General features: G+C 48.6%; 1 protein-coding gene across 2 annotated transcripts in view; it reads left to right on the forward strand.

Moving 5' to 3' along the window:
* Window positions 1-14,609, forward strand: part of ppargc1b (peroxisome proliferator-activated receptor gamma, coactivator 1 beta) — a 90,661-nt gene that overhangs the window by 53,825 nt on the left and 22,227 nt on the right. For both annotated transcript variants that reach the window (XM_086222324.1, XM_086222325.1), the window contains 2 exons: window positions 6,187-6,372; window positions 10,326-10,526. In XM_086222324.1, coding sequence (XP_086078450.1) covers window positions 6,187-6,372; window positions 10,326-10,526 — 387 coding nt within the window. The remainder of the gene's footprint in view (window positions 1-6,186; window positions 6,373-10,325; window positions 10,527-14,609) is intronic.

Consider the following 14,609-nt stretch of genomic DNA (forward strand, 5'->3'; position numbering starts at 1 on the left):
GCCAGTAGGTTTTCACTGTTGTTACCAAGGCAGAGAATAACCAGAAGTGGAAGTCACTTTTTTTACTCACCATTTTCCCCAATGCCACGATCACTGCACTGTGCTGCCCTTCAGCTGCACACTGGTTTTATTTTAGGCCCCAGAAGGTCAGACTCCCATCAGTGCGAAGCGCGGAGACTAAGTATCTGACGATGAACTCCTCGTTGCGTTTAGTCTGCTCTGTTTGGGTTTTTCGAGCTGCAGCATGAGTTTCTCTGTTTATGAAACCCCTTAAACTCCATCTGAACTTATTGCAGTTTTCCCCAAAGTACGGCCCTTCAGTAACTTCAAAGGTATCTGCATTCAATGTTAATTTCATGCCCATTTGCCTAATCTGCCCATTCCAGTGCTCCATTTAAGCCATAATATATTTAGCCAGGAACGCAGTGACTGATGAGTTCATTCATGAGACGCTGTTGTTTTGTTGTGGCACATCAGAACTGGGAAGAATGAGCCACCTCTTCCGTCCTCTCTTTGACTTCTACAAGCGCGACGTATTCATTTCCCAGGAAAGAAAAACGCTGATGCTCAGATTTTATTTTTCCGGCATTAGACGTCAGGATTCTTAGCTCAGCTCCACCTCAGCTGGAGGTTCCGAGCATTTTGAGGTGGTTGTTTCTGATTTATTGTGGTTTCAAACACGCGAACGTGGCTGCGGACGTGTCACCGGGTCGTTTCGGGGCTGATCGTGTTTTGCACTCTGCCTGACCCGGCAAGGAGGGCTTTCACTTCGAAAGCCGACATAAACTTTGAAGCTTCATCAGCTTTTGAGAATTTAATTATGCAAAGAAATCTTCCAGGAAAAAAAAAGCAAAAAAAACACCCAGAACAGATGAGCGCTGTTCAGAGACGACACACCAGACAGAACATGAACAGGTCTCCCTGTACCTGCCTCCTGTGGACTTTATGTTCCTTCAGATTAAAACACATGGCCTTCATGAATTTTAGCAAAATATTTTCATATTTTTAGCAAATACTGCATTTAAAATAGGTCTTATTGATCAGAATATGATTTCCATTCACTGAACCAGCATCCAGGATCATACAGCTAAAGCTTCAGACAGTGTTACACCCAGGGTTAGCATCACGCTAGCATAACAAACCCCCCATAGAGAGGCTGAGTTAGCCCCGCAGCGTCTGAAGCTCTGGTCGTATTTGTAATGGCATCAACGCAACTGTCCAAGAACAGCAGTTCACCGGGTCTCCAGTGCATCGCCCGGTGTCGTCGGCGTCTTCAGAATCCAGCACCTGCAGCGCGACCAAGACCTCGTTCTTCTCTCACCACCAAATCTCATCGAGATCCTGGGGTGCAGTTTTTGAGATGTCCTGAGGTGGTCGACCTCGTTGGCAGAGATAATTAGAAGGTCTTTAACACGTCAGCGAATCTTAACCCCTCGCTTGGTGAGGACTGAATGGATGCCTTCCTGAATCTGTTTTTAAATCACATGGATCTCCAGCAGTCTGCTGTGTAGTTTGAGGTCAAAGGTCACCGGAGCTATCTGAAGAGAGCCGTGGTGCCGCCGAAGGAAATCTGAGCAGAAGCGGTGGCGGTGGTGCTCTACGTAGAGCTGCCCGCCCGTCCGCCTCCTCCTGCCGGCATCTGTGAGTCATGTTGTGTATCTGGTGGGGGGCTTCATCATTATTCAGCGTGGCGGTGGGAACACGCCGCCGCCTCACTCCTCGGACGCCGTTGCCTTCTGCTGCTGCTGCTGCTGCTGCAGAGATGTGGCATTCATCACGTGTGTTGGTTGTGTGTTGTGGTTCTCATTGGTGTGTGTGTGTGTGTGTGTGTGTGTGTGTATGAGTGACAGACAGCAGCATCATGTAATGAATGTGACTCTTGTACACGATTATGACAGAAATGGCATCTTATGCCACCAAGCATGTCTTGTTTTTTTTCATTCAATTCTGATCTCGGTGTAGAATTCCTGTTTTCTGGTGCTCTGTGTGTGTGTGTGTGTGTGTGTGTGTGTGTGTGTGTGTGTGGTGCCCAAGGATGTTTTTATTGATGGAAACCCTCAATGGATGGATGGAGGAAGGGATAAAAGTGGAGAGAGAGAGGCTGAGTGGAAACAAAGAAATCAATCAGCTTGTCTCTGAGTTTGAGGAGGAGGGCAACAAGAAATGGAAAGATGGAGAGAGAGATGGAAGGATGGAGGAAAGAGAAGATGGTGAGAGTCGAGCAGAGAGAAATGGAACGATGGAGAGAGAGAGAGGTGGAACGATGGAGAGAGATATGGAAAGATGGAAAGGAGCTCAGAAAAAGCAGAAACAGAGAGGTTGAGCACCAAAAAGTGAATGGGGAGGAGAAGAAAGGTGATGGAGGGAGAAGAGAGAAGACGAGAGGAGTGAAAACAAAGGAGATGAATGAGTTGAAGAGAGATGTAGAAACTGGAAAGGAGGAAAAGGGTTGAAAAGAACAAGATTAATGGCTGAAAGGGGTAATGAAATGAGGCGAAAGGGTGATGAGGATGAAGAGTCAGGAGCAAAAAGAGAGGAGGGAGATGAGGAGGTGAGGGAGGCAAATGAGAGAGAAAGAAAGGACAAGGCAGAGAAGAGATGAGCTCAGGAAGAAACAGGACTCAAATTTGAATTGAGGAAAAAGTTGGAGACGGATGGAAGAGAAGGAGGGATCGTGGAGGAAAGAGAAAGCCGAAGGGAAGAGGAGAGATGGCGAGTAAAGATGGAAGATGAGGGAGTGAGAGATAAGACGGTGAGATGAGAGGGGAAAGGAAGGATGCATTGAGCGAATGAGTGTTGGAGGGCACACGTGAGAGGGATGTGAGCCGCATGCTAACTGCATCTCTCTCACACACACACACACACACACACATACACACACACATACACACACACACACACACACACACACACACACGAGGTGAAAACACACACCTGCATTAGCAACTGGAGGCAGATGAAGCAATGGGAGGGTCTCGTAGAGGGCATCCTCTCCTTCCCCCACTCCATCTTTCCTTCTCCGCATTTTTCCCAGTCACGACTGCCCTCCCCCTCGTTCTCTCCTTCTCCCCCCCCCTCATCTATTTATTCTTTAACTTCTGGCCCACATCCCCCCCCCCCCCCTTGTTCAGTCTTCACATTCATTTCTTCCACCAGCATCGATTCACAAGTGTTTTCCACTTTTCCTCTTTCTTCCATCTATCTATCCATCCATCCATCTATCTATCCATCCATCTGTCTGTCTGTCCGTCTATCTCTCTATCTGTCTATCTCTCTGTCTTTCTGTCTGTCTGTCTATCTATCTGTCTATCTATCTATCCATCTATCTATCTATCTATCTATCTATCTATCTATCTATCTATCTATCTATCTATCTATCTGTCTGTCTGTCTGTCTGTCTGTCTGTCTGTCTGTCTGTCTGTCTATCCATCCATCCATCTATCTGTTTATATTTGGCTTGAATAAATTTATGATCCGAAATTTTGCGACTAAAACATTTTTGGCTGCACGATGGATGAACAAAATGAACTCCATACAGAGATCATGGTTCTAAAAAAAAAAAAAAAAAAAATCATTGCAATGAAATTAAAACGGATAACGAGAATATGTTTTGATTTGATAATCCATGAGAAGAAGTTGGCGGAGCTTGACAAACAGCGCGAAAGAAAAAGAAGAGGCAGAGCCTGACGTGTGTGTGAGTGTGTGTGTGTGTGTGTGTGTGTGTGTGTGAGTGTGTGTGTGTGTGTGTGTGTGTGTGTGGCAGCCACTTCCCCGTTGAGATGATTAATGGAGGAACCATCAGTTGATGGTGATTGTATAAACTGTTTGCTGATTGATTGTTGGGGACGTGTAAATTCCAGCTTTAGTGAAATGATTCTTGATAATGAGTCACGGTTGAGGGGGTGGGGGGGGGTGTAAGAGGATCAGACCCTCTCAGAGACGGCGGGTCCACATGAATATTCCTCTCTGCTAATTACATTTTCACACCAGCTCAGATAAATGATTCAAAATAGGCTTGTTTACCGTTCTGTGCTCCTGTTAGGCTTCCAGCGACCGCTGGATATTTCGCCATCCAGGTGACGTGCTGCTGGACGAACGAGGACGCCTGACCACTTGACTGTGTGTCGCCACAAGAAGTCGAGTGACAGCCAGCCAGTTCACCATTTTTAGATCGTAGTTATTGAAGTGTGTCGCGGCCATGTTTGTACTTTAATCTCATATATTTCGAGCAATACCGCTCCATAAATGCTTGTTATGTCACCATGGAAACCTAATGAGCCCCCGTCAAGTTCTGAGATGAAACATGACCTGTAAAACAAGCGAGGGCGGTCAAACCTGTCTGTGTGCGTTGTGTTATCTGATGACAGTGTGTGTCTGACTCTCGCTCACAATCGCAAATTCAGCTGCTTTACCCCTCTGGAAAGAGAACACACACTCACTCACTCACTCACTCACACACACACACACACACACACACACTCTGAAAGAGTGTACGGAAGCTGCCTTGCTCGTAGAAATCCAGTTTGACAGGTTTCTCTTTGCTATCCTTTTTTCCTTCCCCCAATTTTTCGTCTGTCACTCACCCTCCCCTGAGACACCACAACCACTTCCTGCTACTCTGAGTCACATACACACACCTCCTGCTCTACTTCCTCCTGCTCTTCTACCAGTGACGTGGCTGGGTTTCTCTCTGTGACTGCCGACCAAGCGGCTGCAACATGATTTCATCTCTCTCTCTCTCTCTCTCTCTCTCTCTCTCTCTCTCTCTCTCTCTCTCTCTCTCTCTCTCTCTCTCTCTCTCTCTCTCTCTCTCTCTCTCTCTCGACTCCTGCCAGCGCAGTTTGGGCCCAAAAATCACATTCCTTCTTCTTGGCTGAGTTACTCATGAAGTATTCATGGTCGTGATGTGGAGAAGGTGGAACCAGACGACAACCAGAGTGAGAGAAGTGGTCCTGAGCGTACATGGCACCCACTCACAATCACAGCAGCGCACAGCTTCCCGGCCGCTGCAGCTTCCCGGCCGCTGCAGCTTCCCGGCCGCTGCAGCTTCCCGGCCGCTGCAGCTTCCCGGCCGCTGCAGCTTCCCGGCCGCTGCAGCTTCCCTCTTCCCCTCTGATATTTGATAAGAAAAGAAGGCGCTGATGGTGTCGTGTTCCCTAATTTTCAATGTTCCAACAATTTCCAAGTTTTTGGTTGATGGAGAACTCGCGGCTGTCTTTTTTCCCCGTACAATTGTGCTGGGATGCATTTATGAACTGATAGGGTTTACAGGGTTAATGTTGGGTAGCGCTGCAGTTCTCGAGAGGGTTCCTTCAAGGGATGGACGAGTGGTTCTTGAGGTGTTTGTAAGCTGTTGTGTTAGTGAGGGCATTAAGGGGCTCTTGAGGGGTGCAGCGGGTTCCTGATGGGTCTCAAGCCTCTGTGTGGAGGGTTGTTGAGGGTTTCAGTCGCTCTGCAGTGGATTTCAGGGGTCTTTAACGATGCTATTGATGTTTCTTGAGGGGATGGAGGAGATCGTGGTTTCCAGCAGGGATGCTGAGGGGGGTTCTAGGGGTCTCTGAGTCCCAAAGGTGGGTGTTCTTCACAGGGTTTGTGGGGACCCATCCTCTGAAACTTGGTTTGATTCGGTGGGATTCTTTGCCTTGCTGGTTTTATCTGCTAGCCCAGATTATTTTTCTATTGATTTCTTCTTCTTTTTTCTTTCGTTTTTGTTAGACATCAGGAAAGGCAGGTCACCAAGGCTCTGGCGCTCAGTCATGGTGGCGTATGGCTCATCTGAGTCTTAACTGCAGGGTTAATGCATGGGGACGCTTCCACTGGTGTGTGCCACGCGTTTGCTGCCTCACCCTGCCTTGTGCCGAGGTCGATGCCCGCATCGGTTTCAGAGTGGAACCTCCTCCAACATGGAAGTCTCATTATCTATAATGAGTAGCTGTTGAGAGACGAGGGGTTGTGGTGAGAGCTCCTTGGGTGACTCAGACAGTGAACAGCAGATTAAAATACAGGAGATGCCAGATGATGGGGGCTTTTATCCAGAGTGCCTCATGGCAGTACTTCAACTGTGTACATATTTTAGAAAGGTGTACCAAACCAAACCCGAATTCTAACGCCGCTGGAGCCGAGCCGAGCTTCACAACAGCAGCGGCGGCAGACTAACGTGACCTTCCTCTCTCTGTCCTTCTCCAGTATGGGGAGGAGGAGGTGTGTTCGGACCGCCTGGACACTGACTTCCCGGACATCGACCTCTCCCAGCTGGACACCAGTGACTTCGACAGCGTCAACTGTCTTAGCGAGCTGCAGTGGTGCAACGATCAGCCGGCAGACGCATCGCCGGCCTCAATCCACTACAGTACAGCCGACGAGCTCTTTGAGGTGAGACTCTCGCCAACGTGAACCACAGTGACCACATCAGAACCCTGAGCCACCGCGTCACGCTGCTGGTTAATGTGCACGTTTTCAAGATTGATTGGGACTTGTTAAACGGATCAATTTTGGCCAAAATGCTCATTTTACTTGATTGCGGCGGGACTGAAACTTGGGACTTTTACACAGATTGTTTGTTGTGGCTTGAGCTGCATTTGTGCTTGTTGTTTTTTTCCCCACTCTCCCATCTTATCTGTCGAGTTTCTGCGAGCTCACCGCTCTTATGTGGATAAACGGCGAGTGGGCGCGGTCCTGCATCTTGATTGATTGGCTTGATGTGTTCCATTTCAAGGCCGGCTATCAGAAGTTGCTTTCAGTGTCTCCCTTATGACGAGGCATTCAGTGCGTCTGGGGTCTCCCATGTTTAGAGTTGGAAAATGTTTAAAAAGGAATGAACCAGGTGTGATCTGACTTCCCAGCACGCCTCCCGACTCCAAACGCATCGTCAGCATTTCAACGCTTTAGCTGTTGTTAGCCGTCATTAGCTGGACCTGTAACTCAGGCTGTTGGCCGCTGGTCTTGAGAATTCTTTTGCAAGCACGTTAAATAATATCGTATGTGGCACTCGTGTCGTTGCTCAGACCTCCGATGAGTCTGGGGTCTGGGCTCAGCCGCTGGTTAAGCCAAAGCTTCCTTCGCTGTTGACGCTCGCAGTGCTGATCTCTGTGCTGAGACCTGGACGGGCCGTCTGTCTCCCAGCCAAGGAAGTCATTCTCTGGTATGTTGTGTGTAACATAATGACGAAGGCGGTTTGGTTCGGCCCCACGCTTCTGTAACAGCACCCTCTAATACACACAAGTCCAAAGTGGTGAACTCTACACACACACACACACACCTGCACACACCGCTGAAACCCCACACACACACACACACAGGCCGCAGTATCAGCTTTCATCTTTGAATGAGTTCAGGGAATTCCCTTTGGAAATGTTGATTTTTTTTATTTTTTTTTAGGATTATTATAATTTTTTATTTTTTTCGATCTGAAAGCCGACACCAGCAGGATCATTGATTGTCTGAAGGCTTCCCAGCTCCAGCGGTGTCTCGCGGTCCCATTACAGAGGCTAAATTGACTGCGTCTCAAGAATAAGAAGACAACAACAAAAAGATAAAGTAGCGTTTAGGTCCAGATCATCGGCTCTGTAATGCAACTCTGCTGGGAGAAATCGCTGCGATGCACCGCAGATGATTGGTCAAAGGAGAGGCGGGGAGACACGACGGGCCCGCAGGTGAACTGAGCACCGTCTCGCTCTGTGCTCCGTCTCTCCATTTCAGATAGGAGCCTTTTTTTTTCGATTCCCATTAGCTGACGCCGGAGTGACTGTTCATCATCCAGCGGTCGACAAAACTTTATGACACGGTTGGCGTGGAGGGCGGCCTGAGAGCTCTCCTTCAGCGGTAATAGATAATGGTATTGACGACATAATCTGAAAAGAAATGACGCAACAACGAGGGGCTTCGTGAACGGAGGCTCACCAGAAAAAACCTCAACGCTGAAACGCGCTTGTGTCTGTTTCCTCCTCTGCTTCATCCCCACCTTCCTCGTTTCCCCCACTTTCCTCTGAGATTTTTATTTTACCTGCTGGCTGCTTTCTTGCCTCAGCACTTTTCTTGATCTCTCCTCTTTGAAACCGTCCGCGTCTCTCGCCCCCACTTGCATTCTTTAATGATCTTTTCCTGACGTCGGTCCTCTCTCTGTCCTGCGCTGTACTTTTTTTTGTTGTTGTTTTTTTTGTGCCTCGTTGATGTCTTTCCCATTCAACTTCTTTTTCTTGCTTTCTTCCTGACCCCTCTGTTCTTGTCCCTCTAGCCTGCTCTTGTGACCCATTTAAGTTGTGCTCTCCGGTTGCGATCAGTCTTGCTGTCGGTATGGAAGCTCAAAGAAGGATCGACAATAACTGAGTTTCCCTTCGAGTTGGCGTCTTCCCTTCACGGGGTTTCATCAATCATGCTAAGTATGAATTCTAGGTTGAAAACCACAATCCAGGACTCCATGTTTGCTGCTACTCAGACACCTTGTTTGAACTGATCCCTCATGTTCAGTGCACGTGTACAAGCTTTCAGATGCAAATGATTTTTCCAGAACCAGTGGCTGCTCAACTGTGAGAGCCTGGTTGACGTAGTAAAACCGCTCGTGTGCCTCCAATTCTCTGATGAGCCGCGCTTGCAGCTCAAGAACGCATCGCTCTGCACCAAGAAAACAAAATATTTTCTTTTCTGATAGTTTTTTTTTTCTCTTCAGCCACCGCCCACCGATCCGCTACCCAAATTCCTCTAAATCTATTTTATGTTTTCGCCAATCTCAGCGCCAGAACAGATGGTTAGACGGGTCGTGAACAGGCGCTAATGAATAGGAAGACAAACAGATGGATGGAGCTCCTCCTCGTGTCTTTGTCTCTCTCGGCTGCCTGTCAATACACCACTTATTTACAGTAGTGTCTTGACACCAATCCCGTATTGATCTGTGTGTGTGTGTGTGTGTGGGGGGGGGGGGGGGGGGGGGGGGCTTGGTGTGTGGTGGGACATTGAGAGCAGAAACGCAGTGAGGGTTATAGAAGCACTTCATTATGACTTAATACAACAGTGATGGATCGTCAAATACAGACGGGCGACAAATTAAAGGAAAACCCGAATGAACGAAGCGTAACTGATGCTGATGCGTCCTCACAGGTGGGGATATTCAGCTGGATGTTCATGAGACGTGCGTTTTTGTGCCGGTGGCGTCTCTGTACCATTGCCGTGAAGGTCAGTGTCCTCGGCACAAACACGCATGACTCAGCTTTTAGGGCCAGGCAGAGCTCGCCAGTTCTACCATGAAGGATTCGAGAGTGTGGCGGGATGTCAGGTGGTTGTGTCCCGTCGTTCTTCTCCCTTCTGCTTCCTAATTCATTCCCATTTACTGCTGGATGGAAGAACTAAAATTATTAATATCCATATAATCTACTTAATACAATCAGCTAATTTCCATGATGCGCGTAAAGCCTTTGTAATTATGACATATCCACTTAGACACACGCGCGTAGGACACTTTAAGGTGAAGAACATTGGAACGGGAAAAAAATGTTCTGTCGACCCCCAACCTTTAGAGTGACGTAGGTCGAACATTTACATCCTTGTGCTTCTACAATCTGCAGCATGATTTCTTACTCTATATTATATACTCTATATTTCTTAATGTTCCCGCGCAGCGAAGATGAAGAGCGGCAGCGTGAGAGACGGACTAAATGTAGAAATAAGAGGTGGATGATGGAGGAGGGAGGGAGAGAGATGAAGGGAGCTTCCTGTAGGCAGCCGTGCTATCACCTCTCCACCAGACTCTGCTCCCAGCAAGATGGCAGCGGCTAACAGCTCATCTCTGCTAATAAGGGGAAGGAAAACGCATACTTTTGGACTGGAGCTCCAGATCCACGCCGGGTTTCTTCAGACGGGTCCATTTCTCAGGCCTCACCATTGAAACTAATTCAGAAACAATGGACACGGAGGTGGTTGTTGGAACAGAATCTTATTGATCACGTGAGAGGTGGATGATGCTGACCGGTCAATAAAACATTATTTAGTGAAAGCTCTGTTCCAGCAAACCATGTGTTCCCCACTAATGAGGTCAAAGGTCAGTCTACACTGACTACATCACCACTGTGAACAAATGGAGAGGTTCAGTCGAAGCGCATCTGTTAGCAACGCGCTAACAGATGCGATTAACCTCCTGGTTTGAACTTTTCAGACTCTTGCAGCCGGCAGCAAGACAACCATTGCTGCTTTTATTTTGAAGGCAGGATCTCTACACTGGAAGTAGTTATTTTATGGGGAAAAAAAAAAACCCAAAGCCTCCCTGTAACAGTGAGGAAGTGCTCAGTCACGTGCAACTTAACCCTCCTGCTCTCTCTGTGTTTGACTCCCTTCAGATAGAGGAGGAGAATGCGGCTTTGCTCGCCGCACTTACCGACAGCCTGGACGGCATGGTGGACGCCGAGGTGGGCGGGCTCTCTGTCTTCCCTGCCCTGGGGGAGGGGACCGACCAAGAAGAGGAAGAAGAGGAGAATCTTTCTCTCAGCGCCGAAGACTTCAGTCAATCCCTGGGAGCAGAGACGGAGGACCCTTCCCTAGTAAGAACGCCTTCCTCTTCCTCTACAGCACGCCATTTTTCTTTGGTTCAATATGAAGGCGTAAAGACGACCCCCAGTTTTGATCACCCGGGGGTCCTGGTCAAGTTTAACCAGAGCAAATTTGGCGCTGGGTGATTATTTTAGTCAACAAGGCAAGGCAGTTTTCTTTGTAGCCTGTTTCCACCACCAGTTTGTCTCCAGGCTTCATGGCATCATAACACCATCCTCTGCCCTCAGAGCCTCACATCGACTGAGGAGAAACTCCATAGAAAACCTTGAACAGGGAAAAATGGGAGAAACCTCAGGGTGAGGAGGGGAGGAGGATCCCTCACCAGGAGGGACAGACGTACAGTAGAAGTTGTTACAGACAAGAAAAGAGTTTATAATACAAAATGTGGGAAACATGGAAATGTTAATAACAGCTGAAGAAGGAAGCTTCTGGTAGGGGAGGCAGGGAGAGCAAGCCAGCTTGATGGGGGACTGGATGGTAGACTGGTTCATGGGAGGGGAGGCAGGGAGAGCAAGCTAGCTTGATGGGGGACTGGATGGTAGACTGGTTCATGGAAGGGGAACAGCAGGGAAAAGGGGGGGTGGGGTTGGGGACAGATGGAGCTCTGGTGGATCTGTGGAAACACAGAGAGACTGCGAGACACCAAGGCCAAACTACAAAGTGCAACAGGCAATGATAATGACAGTTCAAAATGTGCGGAGAGGAGAGGAGAGGAGAGGAGGGAGAGGAGAGGAGAGGAGAGGAGGGCTCCATGTAACCTGATGTGTCCCCCAGCAGTCTAAGCCTGTAGCAGCATAGCTATCAATGGTTCAGAGCTACCTGAACCAGTCCTGACTGAAGGCTCTGTCATAGAGGAAGGTCTTAAGCCTGGACTTAAACGTAGTTAAAGTGTCTGCCTCTCTGACCCATGGAGAGATGCTGGTTCCACAGTAGAGGAACCGGTACCTGAAGGCTCTACCTCCCAGTCTGTTTTAGAGATACTGGGAGTCACTAACAGACCTGCATTCTGGGAGCGGAGTGCTCTGGTGGGACAGGAGGGACTAATGAGTTCTTTCAGAGAGGATGGAGCTTTATCATTGAGAGCCTTATAAGTTAGCAGAAGGACTTTGAAGTGGATTCTAGATCCTACAGGAAGGAGAGAAGCTAAAGTGGAGAGATGTGTTCTCTCGTCTTAACTCCCGTCAAAACCCTCGCTGCAGCGTTCTGGACCAGCTGGAGACTCTTTAGAGAGTATTTAGGACATCCTGACAGGAGAGAGTTGCAGTAGTCCAGCCTACAAGTGATAAATGCATGCACCAGTTTCTCAGCATCACTCTGGGAAAGGATCTTCCTAATCTTAGCGATACTGCAGGTGGAAGAAGGCGGTCCTAGTCACATGCTTTATGTGGGAGCTGAAGGAAAGGTCATGGTCAAAAATGACCCCAAGGTTCCTTGCAGTTGTCCTCAGGGTCAAGGTGATGCCATCTAGAGTAGTGATCTGGTTAGAGAGGTGTCCCTGAGGGGTTTAGGTCCAAACATGATGACCTCAGTTTGATCTGAATTTAGCGTTAAGAAGTTAGAGGACATCCAGGATTTAATGTCTTTCAGGCAGTCTTGCAGATGAGTAAGCTGGCTTGTGTCGTCTGGCTCCATCCACCAGTAAAGTTGTGTGTCGTCCTCATAACAGTGGAAGTTGATCGAGTGCTTCTGGATTATGTCACCTAATGGGAGCATGTAAAGAGTGAAGAGAATCGGTCCTAAAACTGAACCCTGTGGTCCACCATATGTAACTCTGCTACACTCTGAATGGTCATTATTAACATGAACAGACTGGACCCTGTCTGATAAGTAGGACTTAAACCATTTTAGGGCAGGTCCTTAATCCCAGTTTCATGGTCTAGTCTCTGTAGCAGGATGCTGTGGTCGATGGTGTCAAATGCAGCACTGAGGTCCAAAAGGACAGAGACGAGACCTCTGTCTGAAGCTGTAAGAAGATCAGTAGAGACTCTGACCAATGCTGTTCTTTCACTCTCTCGCCCCCCCCCCCCCCCCCGCCCACCCCCAACTGCTTGAAACTGGAGCTCGCAAGCTAGTGGCCACTTCCCGCCAGCTAACTCCAAAAATTTTACAAAGATTCCGAAGTCAGGCAGGTGGGGTTTTTGGTGTACGATTTTAGCTTCCCCTGACTTTACTTTGCAAGGACACCATGCTGCATCCTGGGCTTGGCCCCGCCCACAACGATTATGATTGGCTTAAGAAATACGAAAAAGCCTGATGAGCAGCGGCAAGACGAGGGGTCCCTCCTGAGTAACGTTTTCACCTCATATAAACCTTCTGTTTGGTCTCTGTGTTGGTGGTCTGTGAATCAAAAGGCTCTCGCAGCTTGAAAGTAGAGCCTTTATACATGCTTCAAATCCTGCTCTCCCTCTCTCGCCCAGCAGCGCTCTGTCTTTCTCTCTCTCTCTCTCTCTCTCTCTCTCTCACCCCAGTATCTTAATCTGTGTCGCGTTTGCTAGCCTTGATGTTCCTCTTGTTGGCCTGCGAGGTTCAAAGTCTGCTTTAAAGTCCAGCAAAACAGTGAGGTGCTGGGGAACACAGTAACCTTTCATCCAGCCCTCGGTGTGTGTGTGTGTGTGTGTGTGTGTGTGTGTGTGTGTGTGTGTGTGATTTTCTATGAATCACTTGTACTTACAAAAGACTCAAACTCCAATGCTACGTTGTCAGAAAGCTGAGACTCTAGGGTTTTAGTCTTGGTGAACCGTTTTGAGGTACGACCACCACCACCGGCACAAGAAGCACATGCACCAGAGAACTGGGGAAAGTCGAACGTTGCCCTGTCTGCGTCTAGTTCAAGGTCCAAAACCAATGTTTGAGGTTAATGCACCTGTGGCCTTGTGGCCGGCGTCTAATGCAACGACCTGCGATGATTACGGGCTTGAAGCCACGTTGACGAGAGGCCCTCAGACACGCGGATGTCAAGACACTGTTGCGTGCGGTGTGATTCAGCGCTGCGTGAATTCGGATCCTCTGTGCTCCTGAAGAAAGTAAAGAAAGTTTATCAGAGTTGAGGTTGGATTCCAGATGAGCCAAACGAGTCCTCATGAATGTAGACATCCAGATGTGTGTGTGTTCCACAGCATGTGCTCAGATTTATGTTTGCTTGGTTTTTGCCACCATACACCCCCCCCCCACACACACACACACACACACACACAAAAACACACCTCTTGCACTTTTCACACAGTTCTGCTGGATGCCTCCCCCCATCGTTTCCTGAACCAAACTTCTAGGAACAAAACTTGTTTTTCTCTCCCCCCTCTCTCTCTCTCTCTCTTTCTCTCTCTCTTCCCCTCACTTTCAGTCCCAGCCTGCACCTGAGCAACATCCCCCCCCGCCCTAAAAAAAGAAAAAGGCAAAGCGTCATCTTGTCAGGCCCAATGAATGGTGGTTTATCTTCTCAGTGAATATTGCGCTTTCCTGTCAGTTCACACCGCTGTCAGAAGACTGGAGGCCGCTGCCCATCTCAGGAGCGTAATTGAAGGAGGAAGCCGTTTCGCAGTAATGAACGTCTTATGATTACGGCTGTAATGTGGCCTCATTGTGCTTGTCAAGATTAATCTGGCCCCCTTCCTTAATTTGACTTAAATTTCCCAGCAAACAGGCTGCTTACAGGCTTTTCTTGAAAGCAGTGATTTAGTAGCGGCCGACAAAGGTGCTATTGTTTGGCATCCACATGTCTCGCCGGACGGCTGAATCCCTCCGGCGGGAGTGCTGTCAGAGCTGCTCTGCCTTCCTGTTCGCGGTTATCATGCTGAATGATGTAAAACCAAGATGCAAGTGAAGGTTTGTTAAGGTCAAAAAAAGAGAGGCTGGAAGCGCTGAGGTGAGCTACGGGGGGAAAAAGCGGCGCGATTGCACGATGTTCAGCTTTCACCAGTAACTGACCGGCGTGGAAAGAGTAGCAAGCGTCTCCATGGTGGCATATTGGCACAGTGCAGAGGGGTGCAGACTCAAACCGGCAGGTGTCGGAGGAGAATGTCAGCTGATGTACCGGCAGTGTCCGGTGAAATCAGGTGAGGGCCGAAGACGATTCG

This window comes from Aulostomus chinensis, chromosome 13, assembly GCF_037954235.1.
Source record: "Aulostomus chinensis isolate RoL2024-O1b breed Wild chromosome 13, RoL_Achi_v1.0, whole genome shotgun sequence".
Taxonomy (NCBI): Eukaryota; Metazoa; Chordata; class Actinopteri; order Syngnathiformes; family Aulostomidae; genus Aulostomus; species Aulostomus chinensis.